Genomic DNA, 25,802 nt, shown 5'->3' with positions numbered 1-25,802 from the left:
TCCAGTCACGATACGTGTTTAATTTCAGCATCGGCATGGCGTTTTCGGTACTAGGTGGGAAAGGCATTTTCATTGTGGCTGAGGGAATGATAAGATAAACTACATACCCGGACTTGCATGGTACAGGACGGACTCGTTTTTGGAGTTTTGCGAAATCATCATGTCTCACCTTCTGCGTTTGAGTTTTGGCGAGACGAGGACACACAAACTGGTCCCGCTCTGTTCGCTGCGTTGACGAAGGCGAGCCTTGCTGGCTGGCTCCGGGTTGGTCACATGACGTCGGCCTTGTCCATGTGCGAGCCGCGCAGTCTGGTTGGTCGCGGCGTAGTAGACTGGAGAGCTTTGTCCCCACGGTGTTGGCTTATACTCAGGGTCGGTCACACCAAAATGAGATACGGCTCTTGTCTGATATATCCAGCGCAAAGGGATGGATGGGCTTCCATGTTCGTAATAGAACATTCACACAGCGAAAAGAAGAGAGTCGGCACCGAAACGAGAGCAATGGCCTTGATGTGTACGGTTATTTCGGTGGTCAGAATGCGAGCGCCCTGATCCGTGAGCATAATGCGCAGGCCCGCGCAGGTGGTTTTATCTATGCCGAAGTATACTAGCCAGGCTCGAGTGGGTGTGTGTGGGAAGACATGTTCTATGTACACCGTTTACAGACCAGATAGCACATCAAGACGAGACTGCGGCGTCAGAACAAAGCCTTGCGAATCACTTTTGATACCCTTGAATGTGCATCTGGAACAGTCGGCGACGCCCAAGTCTCGGTGGTTCGCGCCACACTGACTTTATTCCCTGGAAATTCGTGCCGGGGCTTTCTCCCCCTTAGTCCGCGGATCAACTCATACCGGTACCTACGTCTACCAGACGGTGGGATCCGACCAAGTCAGCGAGCATGGTGTCCGCCGCGACTTTCTCCACGCTATCAGTCATTAAACACCATCACGAAGAGATGTATCAGAACGTAAGGTATCAAGAGACACAGGGCATCCCGCGCAATGTGGTATATTAATGATCATGTCCGTTCTATGTCGGACTCGGGCCACCTCTATCCCACCATTGATCTCGCCGTCTCGGGGGTAGACTTTTCCCAGTGTCCGCTCGCCCCAAACGAAGCCCTCGCTTGTGGAGCCCACATAACAGCTTGTGTATGAGCATTTTAAGCTCAGTGACCGCTGCTTTATACAGATGGGCAGATACTGAAATGGGTATGTACAAGATAAGTAATGCGAGACGTAATCCATGCCAACTCCGTTCGTGATAAGATAAATCTCCGTAGACGGTCCCCTGCGTTGCGTGGCCCGAACTCTTCGGTACCTACGGGTCGCCGCCTTCTATGAATATGAATAACAAAACGCGATCAATGCCGAGAGTTCATGTCATGACGACTCTCCCATAGCTGCAATCAGTCCATCAAGGCTTCCATGCCTCGGGGAATCGACTCGGGGGATATCGTGTCGGCCGACTTGCGTCGGATATGCACAGGCGTCATTGGGCGTACATCGTTGCTGTCTCCAGAACTAGGTGACGACTTTGGCCGTTTCAAAAGTGACGGCCTCGACATCTTCTCAAAAGGTCGTGTGGACGATGGACTCTCTTCCTTTTGTCCCTCGTCATCGTTGTTCTCCGCACGCTTGTATATAAAACTTTGTATAGGCTTCTGAGCCGGTCGCAAGGGTGGAAGCTGGGATTGAAGCTTGTCTTCAACATATTTTAGGTAGTGCTGGCTGTCCAATTTGCCAGCCAAGGTTTCTTGTGGCATATCGGCAAGTTCGCGGTTCTTCTGCGTCTTGAAAGTCTGTGTGACGCTGTTCTTGGGGGGGTTCGTGGCTTTCTTGTTGGATTTACGGGGCTTCTTTGCAGGCGCCTTCTTGACTTTCTTGAATGCCGCGTCGCTCCCTGGAGCAGCAGCCTGCTGGCCACCAAAGGAAAGCTTGCTCTGCTTCGCCTTGAGACCCTTCTTCGCAGCCTCGGCAGCCTTGATCTTCGGGCTGGCGGTGGGTGTCGGGATGCTCTGGACCGGGTCGATGAGCTTGCGCTTCCTTGAATCCGACGTAGTGCTTGGCATAGACTTGGACGGTGAATCAGGCGTAGGCGTAGGCGAAATGAGCTGCACCTCGAGATTGTCCCTGCTTAGTCTGTCCTGGCGCCTCCGCTCCTCTCCCTCGCTGAGATAGGCCGACTGGTCGCCTTGAGGCACGTCGAAACGGGGCAAAGCAGCCCAGTGAGCCACGTCATCGCACTTGCCACGAACTACAAGGTCCCAACAGTCTTTAAAATCGTTGTGTTGTGGCTCCGAATCCGTGTTAATCCATGCAGTGAAGCCATCTCTGCGACTGCGCGTGACTTGACACAGCTCCTTCACGAGCCTCCGCACGCCAGGAATTTTGAGGCTGGTGCCAACAACAATGACCGCGTCAGGACGCGACTTCAAGTCAACACTCGACACTTTACCAATTGCTTCTTCGTCCGGGTTGAATTCGTTGTAAAGCACCATCCTGGGACGTAGGCGGCCAATACCGTGACTTCGTCTCTGCTCAAACTGCGTGCGGAGTTGGTCGATAGTCTTGCACTCTTCACACAGTGGAGCCTCGTGGCCCACGAAAAGCTCTGTTTTCAGCGGCTGAATGTCGGTGCACTTTGAGCAGACCATATGGTCGACGCTTCCGTGCAGCTGGATAGTTTTGGGCCAAGGACCCTTGACGTTGAGCGGCACGTTCGTCTTCAAGGGTTCCATGTTTGTCTCGATACAGTCAACGTTCTGGCTATAAAGACGAAGGAGGCGGTTTTCAGCGGCCAGCGACGCCAGCAGGTGGTGGAAGGGCGTGGGCTTGGCGGCCTTGACCATTGTAGCCAGGTCGCAAATCATTTTGTGGAATTTTTCGGTAGAGGAGTCATGTTTGTAGACCGAGGCGTCGAAAAGGTGCTTGCCTGAGCCCTTGACCTTGTGCTCATTCGGTAGTGTCGCAAAGAGTCCAGTCTTGGATCGAAAATCGGGGATGCCGGCCGAAACTGATATTCCAGCGCCTGCAATGACGACAATCTTCTTGCGCTTCTTGAGCGCGGAAACTAAACGCGCCAAATTTCCATCGTCTTCTTTACATTCGCCCAGGTTCAGGTACTCTGTGGTGCGCTCTTTGGGAGGCGTGACTTTACGCCGCTTTCGGGCAGGCTGACCATCAGTGGCTTCGCTGGCATTGACATTGATGGAGTCGGCAGCGTCGTCGAGCTTGATCACGGGCACACAGTCGTCAGTCGCCTCGAGCTTGATTGGTGATTGAGCGCCTGAGGGCATTGAGGAGGTGGGTGACGGGTATCGTTTGGACGCGTCGAGAGCGACTTCTGGCGATGAGGGTATTGAGGGTGATTTTGACAGCACCGACAGAGGTGAAGAAAGAGGCGAATCCGAGGGAGATGAGGGCTGGTGATGCGCGTCGACGGCCATACTTGAGGAGGAAGGTGTTGCGTCCATTTTGATGTCGGTATCGGTGGTGGTCGGGGATGGAGGAGAGAAGGAAAAAAATATCCGGGACAAGATTTGCGGGAACATGGGCAATGTATTCTACACCATGTCCATTGTTCGACGTTTTCCAGGACTATGAGCTTCTTTCTCCGGGGGTGGGTTGAAAGGGTTTTCGTTGTTGGCGGGAAAGTGAGAAGAAGCGTCGTTGAAGAAGAACAAAGTGTGGAGAGCGGACGGGCGAGGGTACCTTAACAAGTACATAGCCGTAGCAGCGTCTGCAAGCAAACGTACATGGAAGGGGCACAGAGGGAGAAGGGGGCACGGGGGGTCTCCGGGAGGAGAGGGGAGCGGACGTGACTTGGAACAGAGGAAGCGAGAGGAGGCGGGCCAGAGCTGGGCCTGAAGTGCCGTCAACACAGGTCAGGAAAAGGCCGAACAGCGGTGGCAGCAGATCAGATCCAGTCAGGGCCGGCGCGGCAGGAGGGTGCGGGCGGGCGAGTGGGCTAGCAATTACCTAAGGTTAGGAGCCAGAGACGGGAGAGCAAAAGAGAGAGGGAGAGGGAGAGGGAGGGAAAGAGAAAGAGAGCGCGCGTGCGAGAAAGGTGGGAGGGAGACGGGCAACACGGGGGGAGGCAGAAAGGGTGGCTAGTGCTTTGCTGCTGAAGTCTGGGTTCGGTGCGCACGCGCTTCTTCTGTTTTGGTTCCAGTCTCCAAAGAGTCGCTTAATTTCCCATTGGGTCCGGTCAAAAAGTCGACGGGAGTTCAGCATTTTACTCTCGGCTGCTCCTGCTCCTGCTTCTGATTCCGAAGAGTTGTTGCTCCTAGCAATTACCTTACTCCACTCCATGTACCTTTCCGCCTTCATGCGTGCTCGAGGTACATCAGAGTGGCCCATGCACTCCGGCCTCCCTCCGGCCTCCTTCGCCCCCTCTCGTTGGTGTTCGTTCCCCTCTTCTTCAACTCACTTTGTCATGCGGCATGTCAAATATGAACAAGAACGAGGCTGACATGGTACAGGATCACAGTGTGTTTTCCGCTGTCTTTCGACGCTTCCCTCTCATGGATGCTTATTCTGTATTACTGAAGGGCGCTCGCGGGTCTCTGAAATGTTGATTGGATAGTGACATCAGTAAAGAGTAGAGGCGGCAGTAGACATGAGGTAAAAGGAAGCGCATCACTCCCCTGTACGTCCGTCTCCTTTTTTGTTCGTCACTGTATGAAAAACAAAAATGACTCGTTGGGTTTCTCTGACTTTGTTACTCTATCCCAGAGAGAGAGCTACCTTTGGAGGGCATTCGGACAATGTTCACCCACTGACCTCTACTAGATCCAGTCGGAGCTACATGAAAGCCTTGCTCAAGTCAATCGACTGTTCCTTGCTCGTTCTGATATTTTTATTTATTGGGTCATCTATTACCGAATTCGAGACAATGGAAGGGAAGAGGTAGGCTTCGAGAGCCACGCGTTGGAATAAGCCTACGGCGGCTGTCTTCGGTCTGTCAGTGACCTGTCGATCCAGCGGTGAGCTGCAGCAACACACCTTAGACGGATACACCACAATATATCTCATCCACTCATGGCTACATGTGGTTCGAGTACCACCGCGACCGTGAATGAAGTGCATCCCCAGCGCTATCTGCATCTGTTGTAGTGATTGAGTTATTACTTCCACGAACAGTGCTATGTGTGATCGGCAAATCTCATCTCATCTCCCCCCGCGAACAGAGTTGACGAAACCGACGTCATTCTGTAGACGCCGAGGACCCGGGGAAACCAACTAAATCCAACCTTGCCAACAGGTCCTTGAGCTTAGATGGAAGCGAGCGGCTGTGACCGGTTGGCATCTCATTGCAAGTTACCATTGGTCTCCGTAGGTCCTCGAGCGGACAATGCTCTCGTTTTCATCCTGTTGCGGCCACCGTCCGTAGACACAACACGTCGGCGTGCAAGGCGGTCGGCTGAAACGCGGCCGAGTCGCGGGGGGCCAAAAAGTGACAAGAGCACAACACCAGTGCATCCGCACGCACAGGGCGGGCGAGCCGGACGGGATGGACGCCCGTTGCCCGGGAACACTGACCTTCTCTGCCCTGCCCGCTTGTCCACGTATGCCCGTCCTTGGCCCCCTGTCACGATCGATGGGGGGGCGCGGCCCTCCTCAGGTTGCAGGGATCATTGGACGGACGTCACGGGGTCCAACTTCCCCACAGCGTTCAACATTGGGGTGCCAGGTGCAACTTGCAATTGGGGTCTTCACACAAGCCACACCATACCAGCCACACATAACAGTACAACTGAAGGCACCTGCAGGCCTTTGAGATACCTAAGTTGGCTTAGCGCCATGGTGGGATTTCTCCACTTCTCCTTACCTCTATTTGGGCGTGAGGTGAACTTGAGGCTGACCATGGTCCACCTAGCGATTATCAACCTACATGCTTTTTGCTCCAATTTCCTCTCAGCCACACCTTAGAGCGCCTCTTGCTCATTTACCCAAGCACCCTCCAAGCCATCAAGCCAGCACACCGGCAATTCACAATTGTCAAATCTCATTCAAGGGCTCGCGTGCCAGCCACTGTATGAAACGGCAACTTTTCTCTCTCTGGCTCTCAAGATGAGCTTCTGCCAGCTTCTTGATCTCTTGCCTTAATCCACCCCTCCAGCCTCGCCCTATCTCCGTGGCTGACGCCCTGAGTTGTGTTTGCTCGCAGGCCCGATATCTCGGAACCAACACACGCACACATGACCGAGGAGAAGATGCCACTCATGCTCGAAAACGGCATGGATGAGGCCATGCAGGTCGACCAGCTCGACGTTGATGACTTATTTGGTGACGGCGTCAGCCTGTCTCTTCACACGGCACGCCCTCCTACAAAACAGCTGCGCCAAAGGATTGATGAGCTGCGGACCCGCGGCTGCTGCCAGTGAGGACTATCCCCTAATCATGCACAGCGTACACAATTTCTCACAATGCTCGTAGGGGAGTAGCATGGTCTAGATCCGGCGCAATCGCCTCCATTTCACCAGATGGAAAGACACTGGAAGCCAGGTTCCTACGGTCTCACCCCGACGATGGCGAATGGGGTCTCAGTGAGCCCACAAAGGTTGATCTCATCAGTATTAACCCTTCTAGCCCCATAATCCACCTCGCCTGGGCCTCGACAACGAACCCCGAATTAGCCGTCATCGACGCAACTGGCCGAGTTGCTATTCTAACTTATTCCATCACTCTGAATCGACCTTTCGCAACACGGAAATGGGACCATGACCCCTCTGACGACCTCCACGCCATTGTCGGAAGCTACTGGCTACCCCTTGCTCCTCAGAGCAAGCAGGTGAGTCAAGCCCTCCTTGTGGCCATTCCACCTAGCTGATTGACTGGTCAGTACTATGTGAGCCATGGACCGGCTGTGAAAGACGGCAACCAGTACAGGTACGAGAGCTCGTTCGTACATGCTTTCGGTCCGTGGCACCCGAATCCATCTAAGAGCGCTCTGTTGTGTGTGACGACAAATGGACATCTGAAAATGTTCTGGGCCCAGAACAACAACAAAATTGAAGAAACCTCACTAGAGCTTGAGAGCGTCAACTCGTCGGACGACTTGATCACACATGCAGCACTGCATAGTGACAAGAGAAAGTATATCCCATCCCTGTGTTAAAATTTAACTAACACCATGTAGGCAACCTATGGGTTGCCTTGGCCACCACCAACAAGCAACTACGAGTAGTGAGAGTTGGCATTCACTGGGGACTGCCGCAATCTCAATCCGATAACAAGCCGCCGCCGGGAAGTCAAGCTCTTAACCCTACCTTGCAGGAGAAACACGTCGCCACCTCCAGCTGGTTACCCAGCGGCCCCTCCACAACACCAGTAGACTCAGCAGCGACCCAACTGACACACCTAGAGATTCTGCCGTCGACTATTGGCCCGGACGGCCAGGGTTGGGTCCCTCTCGTTATCCTCACAGTTCGCACTTACGTGCCAACACCCAATACCCCCTATCAGGAGACGCAAAGTATCATCGACAAGTGGGAAGTCATCAACGACCAGCCTCAAAGCCTCCATCCTGCCTTTGAACAGCTTGGAAGTCGCAGGAATAGTACAGGATCGGCCCCGGCTGTGAGTCACTTGACTTTGATATGTGAAATTCCCGTCTAACATCGTTCAAGCCCACGTCTCGACTCAAAAAGTGCGATCCCGTGGTGATAAACAAGGCCGTCATTGGTCTTCATACCCTTCAATACAGCAAGGTTGTCTGCCTAGCATTCAGCGATGGCTCAGTGGAATATCGCGACAGGTTTTCACTGCAGGAAATCTACAACGAGAGGAACCTCGATAGAGTCATGACGTTGAATCAGGTGGGCTTCACTTTTCAGGATGATTCGCCATGTAAGCCCAACTTATGCAAGCCGTCTAGTCCATGGAGCTGACAAGATGCCCTAGGCTTACAAATGATATTCTCTCCCACCAACTGTTCCGTGGTCAAGGTTCAGGATGATGGCAAGGTCAAGTGGAGTAGACTTCACTATCCATTAGGGGATACAGGAAACTCCAACCAAGACGGTATCTTACCCCATCCCGCTCATATCCTCCTGCCCTTGGCTAAGAAGAAGTAGCGCCATATGCTGCCACCTTGGCAGCCCTGACAGTAGCCGCGTCCACGGCGACATTTAATAACATCAATTACGACGACATACTGGCGGTCGCTCGACCTTTTGCGAACAAGAAGCGTACGTTATTCCAGTCGCTGTTTAAAATGCGTCACTAAAGTTTGCAGGCTTCACATTTGACTGGATCAGCGAGATTGTGCGCATGCTCAAGGTCCCCATCGACTACTCAGAGGACACCCACCACGACAGTCTCGTACGAAACAGTTCGCTGCAAATGTGTCTCAGCATCCTAAACCACCTCGGATACAGGGGCATGTTCCAACCCCGGACCTTTGACGGCAAGTTTGCCATGCTGGCCCTCAATGTTCGCAACGTCGTAATCCTCATCACGATCGCGAGTAATACTCCGGTCAACATCCGTGAGAAACTAAGCCCGCTCGACGAGCACGAGGTCGTCGACGCGCTCGCGGGGTGCGCAAAGTGGTCCCTCGACCTTTTGGCTTGGCTCACCGACTCGCTCTTCGCCCTCCTCGACGACCCGCAGTTCCTTGCCCTCCTCGCACCGCAGCGCTTCTCCGAGATGACCGCCTACCTGCAATCGCGCTCCGACGTCTCCCTCCACCTCCTCCTGTGCTCCTCCGCCCGGGGCTTCCTCTCCGCCGTCTGCCGCCGTATCTTGCACCTCGAGATCCTCTCGAACCGCGCCATCGAGTTCTACGAGCGCCGGGCCGCGATGCACAACGCCACGGACCCGTCCCCCCAGACTAAAGGTCTGCACGTCGTTCTCTACAAGGCCTATCAGAAGATGCAGCGAGTCACCTCGACCAGCATCATCAAGGTGCAGGAGTTTGACCGCCTCCTGACCGTCCTCAACAACGATATCCGCTCCGCCTACCAGAGCTCCCTCGCGTCCCTGGCGAGCAAGAACCCCGCCACCGGCGGGCAAAAGGCCGTGGACGCGCAGATCAAAAATGCGCAGAACCACTGCGAGCTCAACTTGCTCCTCGCGTCGTCGCCGCCGCCCGCGTTTCTCGGCGTGCTGCTCAAGTTCTTCAACACGGACCTCAGGGCCTACCGCGGGCTGGCCGACCCATCCAAGCTCTTCTTCTCCGACTACGATCTCCTCGAGGTCGATGACGACCGCCGAACGCTAGCTACGCGAAAGGCCAAGAGCCGATTCATTGACGTCTTTAAGCGCGTCGAGCTCGTCGGCCCGTCTCCTACTCGCGGCGGCGGTAGCGGCAGCGGTAGCGGCGGCAAGGACGCCGAGGACGCCAAGACGCCGCAGTGGAGGCGCTGCGTGAGATGCTCAGCCGTTATGGAGGACGTGTTTGGCTCAAGGCCGGGCTTCACGTTTGTGTTGTCGCAGCAGAGGAAGTGTTCCTGTGGCGGTCACTGGGGGCTTTTGCCCAAGGGTTCGCTCATTAGTTGAGAACACGATTGATGGAGGTGCTAAAAGTTTGGGGTAGTACAGTCACAAAGAAGTTTCAATGAGATTTGAAAAAGGCGTGTTGAATACATTCGCCGTCGTCCAAGGTATGGGAGAATCAGTGTAGGGTAGATGGCCTAATTGTCATGGCTTTGGATGCCAGCCTCTCTTGGGTATACAATGAGTTCTCTTCATAGCTTACAGCAGAAGCTTGAAGAGTACTATGATATTGTGAGGTTGCCAACTGTCAGGGACAGCAGACAAAGGTAGGATATCTACCAAGCAAGGCAAAGTAAACATTAATTGCAGTAGCGCTCATCGCCTGCCATCTTTTCGCGTTGACGCCGCCGATGACCTGCCATCTGCCCACTGATTGGCAGTTGATGTGTGACCTCGAGGTTTTCTACAATCCAAGACGCACTCCGACACCCTTGACACGCAAAACGATCAAGAAGAAGGGACAGCTTCAACATGGCAGCGGCGCAAAGCAACGGTGGAAGCATGTGTGATCAAGGCAAGCACTCAGCCGAAATGAACCCACCGCTCACCACGGCTGGTTCTTCAAACCAGAGCGAGAGACGGGGGGTGTGTCGACTTCCGGCCTGCGGCAGATGGGAGAATGAGGAGGCAGCGATATCACTTCGAGGTCGGTCTCGAGCACAATCCCATGAAATAGCCATCCACGGTCAAACTGATATTCCTCCGCTATCCCTGACGGAGTAGTCCGGCACTGCCCTTGAGGAGATCTGACCAGTTTCCCTCGTCTACGAGAGTTCATTCAGGGAGGCACTGAAGCCTACCCAATATTGCATGGCTTTCCAGGCATAACACTGCTAGTTCCCAAGAGTATAATGTACGCGTGGGTTTCAGGACTCAAACGGCCCCCTAAACAGCCCAGCTGGCAACAGGCCAGATCGTTGACAGACGTCGGACTTTTTTGCTTCTCGGCAACACTCGGGCAGCAAGGTCCTCCATAAGGAACCGGTTGGCTGGATGGCAGGCGAGATTGCTATTCGTGCTTTCATCGCGGTGCAGAGTCCAGATCCGATGTTGATTGCGAATAAGATTGACACCGGGACCGGGGAGACGTAACCCTGAGATGTCCAATATCCGCGTTCCGTTAGCTTCCATACACTGGGAAGCCGGGCAGCGTATTCCACCCATGGTATACGCCTGGGGTCGATGCCAAGGCAGCGTTCGCGTGTTCGCGGTAGGGACAGGATATGCTATTGCCTCGAGATCCGAACATGCGTGGAGCGTGGCCGTGAAGCCCGATATTGTAAGTTGGGGAGCGAGCAGCGACTACCGCTGTGACTAGCAAGTTTGCGAGCGCAGGGTACGGTCAAAACGAGCTTCCTCTCGGAACACAAGATTCGAGTGTTACAGAGCTTAGCTTGCGCATCTGCAACGCGTGTGATTTAATTTCACCTCCCGGCCAGTCAGCAACTCGTAGTCCAATCACCATTGATGCAGTCAAATCTCCGCAAGTTCCCTAGACACTGCCATGATTTAGCCCGAGACGGTATAGCGGTGTGTTCTCTCTAGATAAGAAGAAGAGTCTGTGTGCTCTGGGCTGCCCGCGACAAAGAAGACCAAGCTCTCATCAAACCTGTGTGGTAGACGGTTATCACGCTCAATGGATGGCTCCGAGCAGAGGCAAGTGTATCTGCACATGGGGGCGCAATTCCCCCGTTGGTAATGTCATTACTGACGAGATAATCAAGCACTAGTCTTGTCAAGGTACTCGCTGCCTGCAGGAGCCAGAAAGGGTGTGAGGGTCTAGGCCAGGCACTTTGGAGGCGGAGCTCAGTATTATTTCCTGGTGCGGATCAGGAGTTTTGGTCGAATGACGTGACAAGTTGCCCGGAGGTGGTTCCCGGAGGTGGTATTGGAACCCCTTTAATCCGGGGAGATAGATATCCTGGTAAATCATTATATGACGAGAAGAATTGATCAATATAAACTGGGCTGGAACCACTGGCCAACCCTGTTGGTGGGCTGTATGAGCTCCCTCTCTCCTGGAGAGAATACAGACGTGGGCCGCCGTGGGGGATAAGGCAGCTCAATCTGAGCACGGTCTCTGAGCTGATGCTTCTCGAACTCTATTGCCATGCCTTAGCAGTCCGACTAACAGCGAATCTACGAGGTAAATGCGCACTAGTTGGTCGTGTTGCAAAGTGCTTGCCGCAAAGAAGGTGCAGCGCCGATCGTGGTGGTGGTTCTGGAAGGCGAGCGAAGGTGTGCGAACAGACTGTAGGTCGACGGAAGTTAACAAACGAACGGCCGGGGGAGGCTTGGTGCAGCCGATGGTACGCCAGTCTATGTGGGACAGATTGCAAGGCGACCTGACAGCCCCTGCAGGCCGAGATGAAGCATTGGCGATGTGGCGAGGTGGGTGCAGGCACCAGGTTTTTAACTCAGGGTGTGCGCGTCGGAGTATTTCTGTATCAAGGAAAGCTACACCTAGTGTAATATCAGGCAGAGTAGCCGCAAGTCGTGTACATTACGGATACACTCGACCAGTCTGCCAAGCGAGGAGCGAGCATGGGACAGATACAAAGCCAGTTTGTCGTTGGTTCCAAAGCAGCTCCGACAAGTTACAACAGAGGGACACAGATTAGCAGGAAAACCACTGAGCCATTTCACAGGCATTAGGCGGAGGGGCGGACGTGTGAGGGACCATAGGATTGGTGGCAGGCACAGAATGAAGGCGGAAAGCGCATCCCCATAGGCTGGCGTCGGTGATGGGAGGTGAGGTGTTGAAGTTGCGTGAACCAGCGTGTGGTTGCTCTGTTGGTCTCGGTGGACAAGGAGGGATGATGGGATGGAGATTGACGGCAGGGGTTCAGAAAAAGCAAAGAAGGCTCAGAAGGCTCGAAACGCAAACCTCGCCCCCATCTAGCATCGCTACCACGCTACCTACCTTACATTGTACCTTAAGGTGCCTTATTAGCAGCTTGGCCCTGGCCGGGGGAGGCTGCCGTTTTCTGGCCGGGGTACTATCGGCCAATCAGAGGCCGAGAGCTTATCATGACAAAATATGGTTACTCGGTCACTTCGGCCAGTGCCCTTGCCATCTGCTGCCTCCTCGGGCTGCTCCTGGCCTATCCGTCTCCCATCAGGATGGTAGCGGCGGGACTGCCTGTCACCCCTGTTCGCTTTCCCAATCTGGCCTTAGGTGTTTGATATCACCACCAGAGGCAGATGGGAAGGAGCTCTTGCTCGCGTCCATGGCGATGTTGAGGGAGGCACGGCAAGTACCAATTACACTTTGACTCTGCAGGCCGCCGCACCAAGGACGAGTTGGTCAGCTTGGTTAGATTGGTCTGAATGTCACATCACTAAGAAAACAAGGTCCAAACCTGTCATTTCTCTGCGATCTCTTTTTTCTCATACTATTCTGAATTCATAATCATGACATGATGAAATGGCTAACAAACCTGGCCCGTTCCAAAGTTAATCTCTCAGTCTCTGCCTCTCCACGGCTCCAGCGTCGCACGAAATTCAGACTTTGAGTTCCCGCCTTGCTGCAGGAAATCATCAGCTCAAATCCCCTCCGTTTCAGTCAGACATGAGATGACGGCTACTATACCCTTTCTCGTCTCAAACAACGAGCAACCCACACGACACGATGAGAATACACCCGCTTAGCACCGCCTAGAGCCTAGGTATTCCCTCCTCTAGCGAGAGGATGCTGAGCTCTTGCGGGCGTTTGGCCAAGACTTTCAAGTGAGACCGGTCTCTAGCATCCCTTCCACACCGTTCCGAAGAAAGGAGACGAGGAAGAAGAAAAGAAATAAAAATGAACAATTAAATTTATCCCTTTTCTCGACCACCTATTTTGTGCCGCCAAAGCGGCCGCTGCACCAAGACTTATGCCCATGTTCACTCTGTGCGACGGCACGCCGCAAGTCATCACTGTTGTCGCCCGCAAACGGAGTATTCGTCAGCTGCTCGCGGGCCGCGGACGGCTGTTCCTGGCCGCGTCTGACATGCGTTGCGGGCAACTTGCGGCCGCTGCAACGCGTTGGTTGCTCTACCCTTTCGATCCTCCTGCTTAGTATCAGCATCAGCGGTGTCACGCACGTTCACGCACGTTGCCCTGGTCCGCTACGCCGCCCCCTACCCTTGGGACCTGCCGTTTGGTCGATTCAACACGGCGAGCCATGTTGTTGATGACATCTATGAATTATCATCCGCTGAGTGCGAAATAACGAGCTGCCGGCACCTGCAGGCACAGCGTCGGATCCTACCCCGACCGTGTTTGATGCGGCATCCGGTGGCTGGCCGTGACTATTGCGTACGTCAGGGGCTCTCTTCCGGCATGCTCGGTCATTGAAAGGTTTCAAGGGAGGCAATCTGCAAAGTTCGACCAAAACGTCTCGTGTATTCGGGGGAAACAATGGTACTGCGAGCGAGGGGTCTTGCTATGGCTGTGCCGGTACGGGTACAGGATGCCAAGTGGTTGTGCATCCGTATCGTACAATGGTCGAGCCAGCATTAGCCCAAACATCTTACGGACAAGCAAAAGACCTTGTACAAGGCAAGAAGCAGCCGGCAACTGGCTAATGCGTTAGAGCGCAGTAATCGTGGCTGTTATCTGAAGCTACGCTAGACCCTTGCTTTGATAACAATGGCCTGCGGATTCTCCTCCCCCATTCATCCCCCACCAATAACCATACTACTATGGTATGGCGATTTCGATCCTGGTTGGACAGGGGGAGGAGGGCGTGGTCAGATGAGTGAGCTGGAAGCACATGCCTTTCTCTCGACTGCGACTTTCATCCAAGTGGACGGGAAGAGATGATTTTGAGACCAATTATTTGACGAACCTTGACACACTAATATCACAGACGCAGAACGCAGGAAAGGCCTCGTCATGGTCGTCGCCGTCGCCGTCTGATGACAAGCCTGACAAGCCTGACGAACCAGCAAAGATCCGGTCTGGTATGGGAGCCGGACTGAAGTATAGAGTCGACCACGCCAGACCGAAAACGGGCTGCCCATCCCCTTTGGTAACGAAGCCGTTGTGTCTTGAGGTCGTCGGGTCTTATCAAAACCCCAAGCCTTCTTCTGGTCTCTGAAACCTGCCTACCTTGGGTCAACCCCATTTTCTGACCGTGGCGTTTCTTATTGCCTCTTTCTCTTGTTCCCGCACCATTTAATTGCTTTGCCCAGCCTGTGCTTCTGTGTTGGAACATGCACAATTGCTACGTCCCCGTTGCATCAGGTTGCTCGCCGACTCTGGGAAATAAGGAGAAGTAGGATTCAGGAAGCATCCGCATCTGTACATACGGATATCCGTTCACAATAATAGAGAAGGAGAATGGAAGGCATCCGTGGATCTGCGTCGCAACCGACAAGGTCTCCACCCCCATGCCCTCTCCCCCCTAAGTGCACACCTCAGTTGTATCTGTACTCGTTACCGATTGGCCTTCTTCGCGGCCCGCCCTGGTTGGAGCCCTGCTACATTCTTGCAGGGGTTCCCACACACACACGCACCACCCTCACCTCACCCCCGAGAAAACTCTGGCCCACCCCCCCCGTGCCCCTCTAGTCCTTAGCCGGCGGTCTTGGCCCAGGGTGGACAGGGCATCTCTGCGTGGCATGGCCCAGCAGTCCCAAGCCGCAGCCTGTGGCCACTCGCTCTCTTGAGTCTTCAAGGTTGAGTCTCTGGATCTTTTGGCCGCGTCGGGCGAGCACTGCCGTACCCGTTTAGCTTGCCCGCGACGAGCAGGGCTAGTCGCCATGCCGCCCGCAACGCAACTCTGCGTCGACTGTCGGGGCGTCGGGGCATCCACATTCATAAGCTTCGCGCATCCCACGCCCGTTCGACACTGCGCATTTCGTTGCTCCATCCATTGCAGTCTTTCCTGAACACCCCGCGACGGCCCTTTGCGCTCAATTTTCGAGGCTTCGCTCATACGAGAGCCTGCCGACAGGCTTCTTAATACGTCAATCATCGACCATCGACTGCAACTGGCGAATCTCCGGTGAGGTGAGGTGGTGCTCTCGATACCATCTACGACTACGTTCAGACCCCAATTGCCAATTCGGCGATAAGATAGCGACGACGCTCCCTCACGATGGCATCCCCCCTGGATCTCGACAACCTGAACTATGTGCATCTCATACCGTACAACGGCTCTGGTCCCACAGGAGGAGATTCTCTCACCGAGGATCTGAACATTTGGTATGAGGTATGTCATCTTCATACATGCTTTGCGGTACCTATTTTCCGTTGTATGGCCGACTGACAAGAAACCGTAGACTGGTGACATCGCGTGGATGATTACGGCCACCGCGCTGGTGTTGCTTATGATTCCGGGCGTCGGGTACGAACGCTTGATACCGGATTTCTTTTGAGAATTGACAACTGACTCGACTTCCTATAGTTTCTTCTATTCAGGACTGGCGAGAAGAAAATCAGCTCTCTCTCTCATTTGGCTTTCCGTCATGGCGACGGCAGTAACCAGTTTTCAATGGTTCTTCTGGGGCTACTCTCTGACTTTTTCTCACTCCGCCGGCGCGTTCATTGGCGATTTGTCAAATTTCGGATTCAAGGATGTCCTCGCCCATCCCTCAGTTGGCTCAAGCCGCCTCCCCGACCTTCTGTTCGCCGTCTACCAGGGCATGTTCTCCAGCATCACCGTTGCTCTTGCGACGGGAGCCGTCGCTGAACGTGGCCGCATGCTCCCCTGCGTTATCTTCATGTTCATCTGGGCGACTGTCATCTACGACCCGATTGCTTGCTGGACGTGGAACCCGAGTGGATGGTCCAACAAGATGGGTGGTCTCGACTTTGCCGGAGGTACACCCGTCCACATCGCGTCTGGCACGGCCGCCCTCGCCTACTCCATGATGCTGGGCAAACGTCGTGGTCACGGTACCCACGAGCTCAACTACCGGCCTCACAATGTCACCCATATTGTCATCGGTACCGTCTTCCTCTGGGTCGGTTGGTTCGGCTTCAATGCTGGTTCGGCCCTCTCTGCAAACCTTCGCGCTGTCCTTGCCGCTGTTGTCACCAACCTGGCAGCTTGCGTCGGCGGTATCACTTGGTGTGTGCTGGATTACAGGTTGGAACGCAAGTGGTCTACCGTGGGCTTCTGCTCCGGTGTAGTTGCCGGTTTGGTCTCCATCACCCCGGGATCCGGTAAGCCTATTTCACAGCGAGAAGAAATATGCAAGACTCGAGTAGCTGACTCGACACAGGATATGTCCCCGTTTGGGCGGCCGTGCCCTTCGGCGTTCTTGGGGCAGCCTTCGCCAACTACGCGACTAAGCTGAAGTTTATCCTCAGAATCGATGACGCCCTCGACATCTTCGCCGTTCACGGCATCGGCGGTCTTGTGGGCAACATCTGCACCGCCTTCTTTGCTGCCGACTACGTCGCTCACCTCGACGGCGTTTCCGAGATTGATGGCGGCTGGATTAACCACAACTGGATCCAGCTTGGGTACCAGTTGGCCGACTCCTTCAGTGGTGGCGCTTACTCATTTGTCGGCACTTGCACCATCCTGTTCATCATGAACATGATCCCCGGCCTTCGTCTCCGTGCTACCGAAGAGGCCGAAATTCTAGGTATCGACGATGCCGAGATTGGCGAGTTTGCGTACGATTACGTCGAGCTTACCAGAGAAGTACTGAACGACATGGACAACGAGGCTGCAAGCCGTTATTCCAATGATATGGCTTCTTTCCAGCCGATAGAGAAGAACAACAGCATTCCCTTGATGGACGCCCGTAACTTTGCCGGATCATCACAATACCCTTCACAATTCGGACACGCCCAATGAAGCGCCGATGAGTGCAGAAGCCACTGAAGTATTTTTCCGGCGTACTACCCCTCCTCGGCACGTTCATTCTGCGCAAGCTCTTAGTTCGACACGGCCCCGCTGTATATCACGACACCAAATTCAGCTCAAGGCACTGTCGCTGGTCCAACTAGGGAAAGACTCAGCTTGCAGTTGCCGAGTCATGCGAGCCGCAGAACAGCTGTACGATACGGTACGGTTGCTTAGTAAACGCCAAGCCTTGAAGAATGAGGACACGAGGAAAATGTTTTTTTTGTATATATTAGTTGGATTTAAGCCGCGGTGATACCATGGGAAGCGAAGATTGAGATGGTCTAATCCCCTGACCTTCTGCATTTGTAATTATGTCAAGAAAAAAAAGCAAGACAGACCCGTAACGATTTTGGGTTATTTCTTTCGTCCTTTAGACCAGGAATTCAAACAAACACAAATTTAGTACAGCTTGAATGTCCGAAACATTGGCTCAGTGCTAGTTTTAAGACTGAAAGGTCTTTTGTTGTCACTTCTGCCAAACAAGGGTGGGTCTCTTTTGTTATATCTCCGTACTATCCGTAGAGCTGGTTTGAGTTGGATGGGGCCGTTAAGTTGATCGAGAGCGATGTAAGGAGGGCAAGTAGATTCACCGCAGCAACTGGCACGAAGGATTGCTGATGAAGCTCCCACCAGATCCTGCAGGTCCCCGTGCTGCTGACCGAAGCCGAGCCTCGTTTGCTGCAGAACCCTCTTGTTGGGTGCTTGGGTCGATCGATTTCAACCTGGCGGGCGTCAAACCCGCTCGGAAGCACCAGCCTGAAGGTACCTTAGATATCCTTAGGTCCTCTACCTACCTATTGGACACCCATGGCTCCTGCGTCGTGTTCCTCACATTGAGAAACTGTCAGTGCTGAGGGCCGCCTTCATTGGATGACTTGCAGGTGGCCACCACGCTAATGCGGCACCTTCCCCACGGACGGTGCCCAGGGGCACCCACACCAGCCAGATTTGGCCATTTTCAACACCTCTATTCATGGGTCCTTGAATGACATCCATCCCTTCCATTAACACAACGTCGTCAGATGACAACTCACCATCCCTTGAGCTACCCTTTTCCGCATTGGGTGGGTGTGTCGCCGTCAAACTCACTCAGGCCTTATCTGCCCTTCATCCATCTCCGCTGCCATTGTCCCAGGAACCTAGGCAACAGCGACGTACCGCCACCGACATGAGTTTGGTTCACAAAACGCCAGCAAAAGTATCCCGTGCGCCTTTGTGACAATAACCGCCACAATGGCCGATGCAAATACTTCCTTCAGAGACAAAGCGCGCTTTTTCCGCCAGCTGGAATCTATCGGCAGACAGTGCGAGGACGGCAAGGACGATGATGAATTTCAAGAGGCCGAGCAGCGTCACAGACAACAGCTGAAAGCGTTTGAAGCCGCAGCGCAACTTCGCCAGCCACTGCGGGGAAGAATCCAGCCGGAGCTACGGCCGTGTCTACCTCTACAACAACAAGAACAACAACGGCGCGTAAGCCCCAGGCGGACCTCTTCAGCTCCGGTATCAGCGCCGCTCGCGGAACTGAAAACGAAGGAAGTCATTGAGCGGACTCCCCTTGCTGAGATCAAGGGTCCCGGAAGGAAGGAAGCTCCTACTGGCGACCTCAGCTTCGTTGAAGACACGCCTATTCCCGAAACCTTGGCTAGGCCACCACTTCAACCCTTGACGAGTCTCACCAGAAGCACTACCACACCATTTCCTCTTACGAGACACGTCTCGCCGCATCGCATGGACAACTCGCCTTCCATCGCCGCGATGAAGAAGAGGAAGAGAGAACCCGCCATCAAGGTCGTGCCCGAGGCGCAGCAGATTTTTCGTGAATTGCGATTCTACTTCATTCCAAACGATGACATTGCGCCAGCCAGGAAGATTCGGATCCGGAAAGCGCAAGAGTTCGGTGCCCTGTGGACCAGATCTCTTCAAGACGCGACACATGTTATTGTCGACCGGCGCCTCGACTGGAAGAGTATCGAGTCTGTACTTCGCTCGGCAACCGAGGCGTCATCTTTCACCGTCTTGAATGAAGATTTTCCGCTGGACTGTATCAGGTTCAAGACACTCTTAAACGCAAACCAGAAGCAATATCAGGTATCTGGCTGCCCTGAAGCCCCGCCCTTGTCAACCTCGGCGGAACCCCAAACTACAGCTCAGACTGTTCAGCCTTCGACCGTAACAAAGCTGCAAGATTTGCCGCTTAAGAAGCGCCAGACAAATCACAACAAGTGGGATTACGACCCCCCGCCGTCAACTCCATCCAGAAGTCAAGAGTCTTCTGGAAGGATGCCTGGAAATACAACCGATACCGCGTCAACCTCCGTGCTGAGAGATATCACGGAGGCTCTGCGACCAACGGGTACATGTGAGGCTGCCGGTCTTTATGGCGATGTTCCCGCCACTGTTGAGAAGCCGAACTCTACATCAGAAGATGAGCTTGAACACTTGATTTCTCAGCTGCAGCAGTTTAGAGATCTGCCACTGGAGCATGATGATGACGATGAAGATGATCCGACGACCTCGACACAGTTGCATGAACAAGGCTCAGTTAGCGAAGGCTCGGATGTGGAACGTCGAAGAAACAAAAGAGCCGTCGGAAAGACCAGGGGACGCAAGAATATGACCTGGGAAGACAAATTCACATGTCATAAAGGAGGCACCCTGGGAAGCGATCAGCACAACCCTAACTTCCGCACAATCGAGATTTTGCAGCAGATGTGCAGCTACTACGAGCGCATCAACGATACTTGGAGACCCATTGCATACCGAAAAGCCATAACACAACTCAAGCGGCAGCCCGCCAAGATATCGACAGCTGAGGAAGCGATCCGACTACCTGGTGTTGGCCAAAGGTTGGCAGACAAGATCGAGGAGATTGTTACCACTAATCGGCTCAAACGACTGGAAAATGCAGAGTCGGAGCCGATGGATGAGGTTCTGCAGACATTCCTGAAGATATACGGCGTTGGCAGCATCCAGGCTAGCCATTTCATCGCTCAGGGATTCCGAACACTCGACGATCTCAGAGAGAAAGCAAAGCTAACTGTAAACCAACGAATTGGTATTGACCACTTTGATGACCTCAACACCCGCATTCCCAGGGCTGAGATGAAGATGCTCGGGGAGGTGGTCAGGTCAGAGGCGGCTAAGGTGGATTCTACTGTTCAAATCATCGTAGGAGGCAGTTACCGTCGCGGTGCTGAGAGCAGTGGGGATATCGACTTTATCGTTACGAAGAAAGGGACCAAGTCATCATCGGAACTGATTCCCTTCCTACATCAGCTGATCGGGGTCCTTGAAGCGCAAAAGTTCCTCGTCGCACGACTTGCGGGGTCTAGAGACGATGACGGAAGCAAATGGCACGGTTGTTGCGTTCTGCCAAAGATTCAAGACTTCAACGACCAAGACTTTCGGAAAATCTGGAGACGCGTGGATTTCCTAGTGGTCCCAGAAGCCGAAGTTGGGGCAGCACTGATCTACTTTACAGGCAATGACATTTTCAACCGCAGCATTCGACTGCTGGCATCGAAGAAGGGAATGCGACTCAACCAGAGAGGTCTTTATAAGAATGTGATGAGAGGTTCCGGACGGGCGAAGTTGACTGAAGGCGAGCTGGTGGAAGGTCAGGATGAGAGGAGGATCTTCGACATCCTTGGTGTCAAGTGGAGAGAGCCCCATGAGAGGTGGTGTTGAGGGCCGAGGCATACTCATCAACGGTAGTTAGCATAGCGTGGCGTTGGATGGATGGCTTTTGTTGGATGAATGCTTTTGAACTTTTTGGGATATCTAAAAAGGTGTGACGATTTTCTTTTCAAGCTTCGTCTGACATTGTGAATCTGAATTGTCGTGGGTGAGAACCGAGCGACATTGCCCCTCTTTGGAACCTAAGCTTGGGGAATCTGAAAGGTCCATTCCATTGGATTGGACCCGTACACCTTTAAACCGCCAATATGGTGCGCTGGCGAGGGACGGGCCGGCAGTAAGGGTCTGCCAGTGCCAGCTGGGGGAGGGAAAAAAAAAGGGAAAAAAAAAAAACTCGGCAAAGGTCTGGCCCAGAGTGGGATGTGGAGACTGGGCCCGATGCAGGGTGCAGGCGGTGACGAGCATTGCGAGGCGCAATCAGGATTGATTATTTTTTTTGCCGGTCCCTCCCCCTCCAGTCTCTGTCAGGTCCATTGTGCCCGATCGTGTTCAAAGTCTCCCCCGGTCCAGTACCCAGCCTGCCCCGCCGACCCTTCCCTTCCCTTCTTCCTCACCGCGCGACTTGCTCTCGTGTTTTCTTTCCCACCCCGAAATTCTCTTCCCTCCTCATTCATTTTTTGTGTTAGCGATACATCCTACACATACCCAAGTCGACCCGTGCTCTCCTTATCCCTCTTCTTAACTCCAGAGAAGCTTCGACGGTAAAAGTCGTCGCAGAAGAAGAATTGAAAACACCAACAATCACAATGGGAGGCGATAACATGGAGGTCGATGCCGCCGAGCAGAAGCTCAAGGGCATGGAGCACTCTGAGCAGCACTACTTCAAGAGGTATGCCACAAGCTGAAGACGAGCTGCAGAGCTGTCCAGCGCAACCCAGAACCAAGGCTAATCTCGCGATCCTGTACAGCTACGACCACCACGGCATCCACGAGGAGATGTTGAAGGATGAGGTCCGCACACGCTCCTACATGAACGCCATTGTTCAGAACAAGCACCTTTTCAAGGACAAGGTCGTCCTCGATGTCGGCTGCGGTACCGCCATTCTGTCCATGTATGTAGTCAGCTGTCTCAATCAAAAATCCACCCACGCGCGTGGAGCTCGGCTGCTGACGAGGTGTGCTCGCATAGGTTCGCCGTTAAGGCCGGCGCGAAGCACGTTATCGGTGTCGACATGTCCACCATCATCTTCAAGGCGCGCGAGATCGTCGCCGTCAACGGAATGTCCGACAAGATCACCCTGATCCAGGGTAAGATGGAGGAGGTCGAGCTCCCCTTCCCCAAGGTCGACATCATCATCTCCGAGTGGATGGGTTACTTCCTTCTCTACGAGTCCATGCTGGACACCGTTCTCTACGCCCGTGACCGCTACCTGAACCCCGACGGCCTCATCTTTCCCGACAAGGCCACCATCTTCGTTGCTGGTATCGAGGATGGCGACTACAAGGACGAGAAGATCGGATGTAAGTTGCAATGTCACCCGTCACTACCGCCTCAGCGAAGCTTTGCTGGGTGATGCGAACAGACACTGACCACAAGATAGTCTGGGACAACGTGTACGGCTTTGACTACAGCCCCCTCAAGTCTACTGCTCTTGCCGAGCCCCTAGTCGACACGGTCGAGATGAAAGCGGTGGTTACGGACCCCACACCTGTCCTGACCTTGGACCTCTACAAGTGCCAGGTTGCCGACCTCGCCTTCACCAGCCCCTTCCGTCTCTCCGCTCGCCGTGATGACTTCATCCACGCCCTCGTTGCCTGGTTCGACATCGACTTCACTGCTGCCCACAAGCCTATCCGCTTCTCTACCGGTCCCCACACCAAGTACACCCACTGGAAGCAGACTGTCTTCTACCTCAAGGATATGATCACGATGCAGACCGGGGAGGAGGTCGAGGGTACCCTGCACGTCAAGCCCAACGAGAGAAACCGCCGTGACCTCGACATCAAGATCGAGTACAAGTTCTTGACCGAGGACCCCACTCGTGCCGCTGAGGGCGAGTGTGAGTACAAGATGTGCTAAGCGCCAACGTCATCAGCAACCAACCCATCACATGTGCTACCTTTTCGGATAGCTGGCCTCTGGAATAAGGGGCCCATTACCACGCATTGCAGCATTTCGTTCAAAAGCCGGGGTGCCTAAAAGAAAGTGGACTGTTCTGACAACAAAGACCAAGCTTTTGCTCCCTGGGCGACGAGGCCGCACTGCACCATTTTGCGCCCACCGTTTTTTGAGAGGAGATAGTCCTAGCCTGGCTGCGTAACCTGCGCCGGCGGAGGAGGCACGGCGCGGCCTTCTTTTACAAGACATGACTACCTCTCATCAATTTTTTTTTTGCCTATTCTGGTTCTTGGTGACAAAGGGTCATCGCCGATATCAAGTGCGGCCATGAGGACAGACAGAGGAGAAAAAGAAATGACATAGAATCCAAAGGCATTTGCAGTCACAACGCCTGCAACAATAGATCATGACTAATGAATCAGACATGGACCTTCCAAGTCTTTGCTTTTATACCATGTGCTTTTTCTTTGCTGTGCGTGTGCTTAACGGCAAGAGATGTGCCCCCAGTTGGATAGCTCCAAAGTAGACCGATAAGTGAGATAGTTCGAGAGGAGTGATGTCCCAAGTGACTTGCCCCTCAATCACATCACAGTACTTATAGGTGATGAACTAGAATTCCTGTGCATCTTGCTTCTACTCTGTAGGCCATCAATCTAGACCTCATCATCATCATACTCATAATAAACTAGAGTCTAAAATCTACAATTATGCAACGCTATGCTACCCCTAGGCCCCCCCACCCTAGTGATGTATAAACCAACATAGAGAGAAGAATAAGAAAACAATGCCACTTAATCAACCGAGGAAAGAAAATCAAACCCACATGCCAGGTACTGCGCTCTTCCTGCCGTCCTGTTGCTGTGTGTCCTTGGAACCATGCTGCTAGATGCTGAGTCAAGTTTGTGTGTAAATGATTTCCCCTTTTTATAACCCACCTATAACAGCCCCCCCTAGAACGCCAGGCCGCCCAAATGCTTATCTCGCGATGGAATCTGTAAAGCCGTCCTTCCTCCCCCACACTTGCTCCCTCCCCCCTCTTCTATTCTATCAGGCAACATCTCATTAAAGACTCAAGTCAAGGGTATACCGGCTACCGTGTCACCGCCCTTGTCGCAACGAATACCTCTCTCTCTCTCTCACATAACCCCCGGCCCATGCGTAACCCAATCCTCAATCGTGTCTTTCCCTCGACACACAACGCCCATCATCACGGTAAACTCGTCCACTTCCCGCGGGTCCGCGAGCGCGAGCAGGCCCGAGAAGTCCATCCGCCCGACCCACCACGCGGTGTCCCCCTCGCGGGACCGATTCCACCGCTCCGCCGTGGTGGCGGCCCACAACCGCGCCTGCGCCGTGAAGCTCATGCCCGCGAGACCAACGGGGTGGTGATGTGGGAGCTGATGGCCGCCGCCGCCACCGCCACCGCCACCACCACCGCCGCCGCCGCCGCCGAGGTGTTGTTGCCCGGCCCCTCCCCCTGACCCCGCGCCGCCGAGTTTGCTGCCGTATCCTCCGCCGCCGCCGCCACCGGTACCAACACCAACCTGTTTCGCCGTAGAGTAAACTGCCCTAACGAGGTGCGCCATGGCGAGTACCCGACGAATCGACTCTGCCATCAGCCAACGCCGCCAGGCGGCGTTGAGCTCCTCTCTTGTGAGGCGGGCGCCGGGGGTGTTTGAGCGTGAGGGGTCCGGCGAGAGGTCGTGCTGCGGGTACGAAGCCGTTGACGAAGAGGACTGCTGGTGCTGCGGCGGGAGGTGAGAGTCCGGGATGCCGGCGGGGGGGATAGCCTCGTCTGCCGAGAAGACGGCGGTCCCGACGCGGGCTTGGAGCGCAGACGTCCACGTCGCCAACAACGGCTCGACCGAGTCCGCGAGGACACGCTGGCGTATGTCGCCGTCGAACCAGCGCATGATCTGGTACATGACCAACGCCTGTAGGCTCGCGACCTGCTGTGGCAGCGTCCACGCCGCCTGCTCGGGGACGTAGAGCAGCGCGGTGGCCTTGGCTTCCACGACGCCGAGGACCAGCGCCGCGTTCTCGTCGTTTTTTGCAGCGTATGCCGCGCACGCGCAGAAGCAGTCCTGGAGCACGGGGGGCAGGCCGTCGGCCCCGTTCGTGGTGGGCAGGTAGAGCGCCGGGTGGATAAAAGGGGCAACGCCGTTCTGGCTCACCCACCGCCGTGGGTAGGACCGGAACTGTTCGCTGCAGTACATGACGGCGTCTCGAGATAGACAGTCGCTGATGGGCGTCATGATTGAAGGTGAGGGTGTCGGCGCGGCCGCGGCGGCGTTGTTGTTGTTGTTGTAGAAGAGACCCCACGGGTTGTCAGTCTCGGGGACGACGGGAACGGGCATGATGTTGTGAAGGGAATCAGTCGGCGTGCCCGCGGAGCCGCTGAGAACATCGGTGAAGAAATTAAAGTCTGCCGCTGCCACTGCAGCCTCGAGAGACGGGTAGTTGCAGTCCTCGAACCCCTTTTGGGTGCACCGGCCGCAACGGGGAAGCCGTTGGTCGCAACGGCGCTTTGCTTGCTGACACGCAGTACAGGCGCGGCGCCGGGTCGATATAAGGGGCGATGAGGCGCTGGACTGACCCGACATGGTGGCCGAGTCGGTAGCCTACAGAATCACTTGGTGGTGTGTAGCTTTGATGTAAGGTTTGAGGTACGTTGGCCCCCGGTGATGC

The 25,802-nt window shown here is 54.4% G+C and overlaps 7 protein-coding genes across 7 annotated transcripts; 4 read left to right on the top strand and 3 right to left on the bottom strand.

The window, feature by feature from the left end:
* Positions 1 to 1,411: 1,411 nt before the first annotated feature.
* Positions 1,412 to 3,478, bottom strand: CORC01_03610 (Sir2 family protein; the record flags this gene model as incomplete). The annotated part of the gene is made up of 1 exon (XM_022615259.1): positions 1,412 to 3,478. The coding sequence occupies one exon, from the start codon at positions 3,476 to 3,478 to the stop codon at positions 1,412 to 1,414; it is 2,067 nt and encodes a 688-aa protein (XP_022478185.1).
* A 2,727-nt stretch (positions 3,479 to 6,205) lies between these two features.
* Positions 6,206 to 9,509, top strand: CORC01_03609 (RNA polymerase II Mediator complex subunit Sin4; the record flags this gene model as incomplete). Its single annotated transcript, XM_022615258.1, has 8 exons — positions 6,206 to 6,387; positions 6,444 to 6,798; positions 6,850 to 7,090; positions 7,147 to 7,586; positions 7,637 to 7,856; positions 7,911 to 8,030; positions 8,084 to 8,197; positions 8,245 to 9,509. 8 exons carry the CDS (start codon positions 6,206 to 6,208, stop codon positions 9,507 to 9,509), a joined length of 2,937 nt encoding a protein of 978 aa, XP_022478184.1.
* Positions 9,510 to 15,013: 5,504 nt separating this feature from the next.
* Positions 15,014 to 15,256, bottom strand: CORC01_03608 (uncharacterized protein; the record flags this gene model as incomplete). Its single annotated transcript, XM_022615257.1, has 1 exon — positions 15,014 to 15,256. One exon carries the CDS (start codon positions 15,254 to 15,256, stop codon positions 15,014 to 15,016), a length of 243 nt encoding a protein of 80 aa, XP_022478183.1.
* A 336-nt stretch (positions 15,257 to 15,592) lies between these two features.
* Positions 15,593 to 17,305, top strand: CORC01_03607 (ammonium transporter; the record flags this gene model as incomplete). The annotated part of the gene is made up of 4 exons (XM_022615256.1): positions 15,593 to 15,706; positions 15,777 to 15,841; positions 15,902 to 16,662; positions 16,722 to 17,305. The coding sequence occupies 4 exons, from the start codon at positions 15,593 to 15,595 to the stop codon at positions 17,303 to 17,305; spliced, it is 1,524 nt and encodes a 507-aa protein (XP_022478182.1).
* A 1,284-nt stretch (positions 17,306 to 18,589) lies between these two features.
* CORC01_03606 (uncharacterized protein) lies at positions 18,590 to 21,046 on the top strand (the record flags this gene model as incomplete). The annotated part of the gene is made up of 1 exon (XM_022615255.1): positions 18,590 to 21,046. One exon carries the CDS (start codon positions 18,590 to 18,592, stop codon positions 21,044 to 21,046), a length of 2,457 nt encoding a protein of 818 aa, XP_022478181.1.
* Positions 21,047 to 21,801: 755 nt separating this feature from the next.
* On the top strand, positions 21,802 to 23,075 carry CORC01_03605 (protein arginine N-methyltransferase; the record flags this gene model as incomplete). The annotated part of the gene is made up of 4 exons (XM_022615254.1): positions 21,802 to 21,884; positions 21,964 to 22,107; positions 22,185 to 22,516; positions 22,579 to 23,075. 4 exons carry the CDS (start codon positions 21,802 to 21,804, stop codon positions 23,073 to 23,075), a joined length of 1,056 nt encoding a protein of 351 aa, XP_022478180.1.
* Positions 23,076 to 24,250: 1,175 nt separating this feature from the next.
* Positions 24,251 to 25,717, bottom strand: CORC01_03604 (uncharacterized protein; the record flags this gene model as incomplete). Its single annotated transcript, XM_022615253.1, has 1 exon — positions 24,251 to 25,717. One exon carries the CDS (start codon positions 25,715 to 25,717, stop codon positions 24,251 to 24,253), a length of 1,467 nt encoding a protein of 488 aa, XP_022478179.1.
* Positions 25,718 to 25,802: the final 85 nt, after the last annotated feature.

This window comes from Colletotrichum orchidophilum, assembly GCF_001831195.1.
Source record: "Colletotrichum orchidophilum strain IMI 309357 chromosome Unknown Scaffold_22.1, whole genome shotgun sequence".
In the NCBI taxonomy this organism is placed as follows: Eukaryota; Fungi; Ascomycota; class Sordariomycetes; order Glomerellales; family Glomerellaceae; genus Colletotrichum; species Colletotrichum orchidophilum.
This window is presented reverse-complemented; position numbering and strand designations above follow the sequence as displayed.